This window comes from Acanthamoeba castellanii (genome assembly GCF_000313135.1).
Source record: "Acanthamoeba castellanii str. Neff unplaced genomic scaffold scf7180000084775, whole genome shotgun sequence".
Classification (NCBI taxonomy): domain Eukaryota; phylum Discosea; order Longamoebia; family Acanthamoebidae; genus Acanthamoeba; species Acanthamoeba castellanii.
Window position 1 is genome coordinate 208385 of NW_004457271.1, and position 1157 is coordinate 209541.

At 57.6% G+C, this 1157-nt stretch overlaps 1 protein-coding gene across 1 annotated transcript in view; it reads right to left on the reverse strand.

Annotated features, from left to right (window-relative positions):
- Positions 1–529: 529 nt before the first annotated feature.
- The window catches only part of ACA1_401020 (tetratricopeptide repeat domain protein), a gene marked incomplete at both ends in the record, with an annotated part of 2280 nt that continues 1652 nt past the window's right edge, over positions 530–1157 (reverse strand). The window contains 3 exons of the mRNA XM_004333948.1: positions 530–613; positions 705–899; positions 984–1127. Coding sequence (XP_004333996.1) covers positions 530–613; positions 705–899; positions 984–1127 — 423 coding nt within the window. The remainder of the gene's footprint in view (positions 614–704; positions 900–983; positions 1128–1157) is intronic.

The following is a 1157-nucleotide window of genomic DNA, read 5'->3' on the forward strand; positions in this document are numbered from 1 at the left end:
GATGGACTGAAGCGCCTTGTTGATGAACATGGACGATGGTCTGACCGGTGGGGCCATCGCTGCCGCCTTTTGACCCTGAGCCGCCTGTGCTCAGACGTCTGCTGGGCGTAGTGCTCCCCACTCGTGCCCAATGAGGGGGCAGCCGATGTCGTTACACCACTGCTCGCATCTATCGAATCCGCCTTTCCATTCGACGCAGGAGACCCCTGCACCGTCTCCTCGGTTTGCATCATCTGTATCTCTCTCTATCCTCGCTCTTGGATGTCCTTCGGCTTCTCTTCTTCTGGAAGAGTCCACCTGCACCTTCGATGCTTCGGTTCGGGAGTGGATCGACTCGGACCGCCGAACCCGCAACGCAGCGTGCCTAAGCAAGAAATTCGCGAAGAAAATGCCCGCATATTTCGCATATTTCAGAATGCCGACGGGGCACCCAAACAAATCCATCTGAGTCGCAAGCTCCAACCAGAGAAGGCACGAGTGGGTTCAGCTGGCTTCGGGCCGGATTGGTTTGTTGTCAACGGCCACGAAGTTATTTGAACGCCTGCTCCTTGTCGAGGACGATGGCGAGCTTCTCCTCGAGCTTGGCGTAGTGTTCCGTTCCCTTGAAGTTGGGCTGCGAGACGCGCGGCAAGTTAGCACTCGATGTGTGGGACGCGCGGTGCGCCGTGCTCTTTGAGGGCGAGAAGGGGGGATTGTGTGCGCACCTCGGCCTTCTTCAACACTCCACGGAGGTGCAGCTTGGCGGAGAAGAGGCTCTTCTTGAGGTCCTCCTCGTCCTGCATGAGGTAGGTATCGACCAGCAACAGAGACACCTCGGCGACCGTCTTGAACTTCTTCTCGTCGTTTTGCCAGTCGACGGGAGATGCGGAGCGCATCTGTTTGAGACGTGCGTCCAGCGCCTGATGACCCACAAATCCGTTGTGATCAGTCCTACATGCACACGCACGTCACTGCAACGATGCGGAAACGCCGTTGAAGCGCACCTTTTCTTTGTTGCCGAAGCCCTCATGGTATTTGGCGTAGGTGGCCCAGATCTCGTGCTGGTTGGTGACCTTGGAGGTGATGTGCGCCAGCAGCTCTTCCAACTTCTTCCGCGCCTGCTCGATGTAAGGCGCCGTCGTCTTTTCCTCATCAGAGCCCTCCGGGATCTCCTTCAG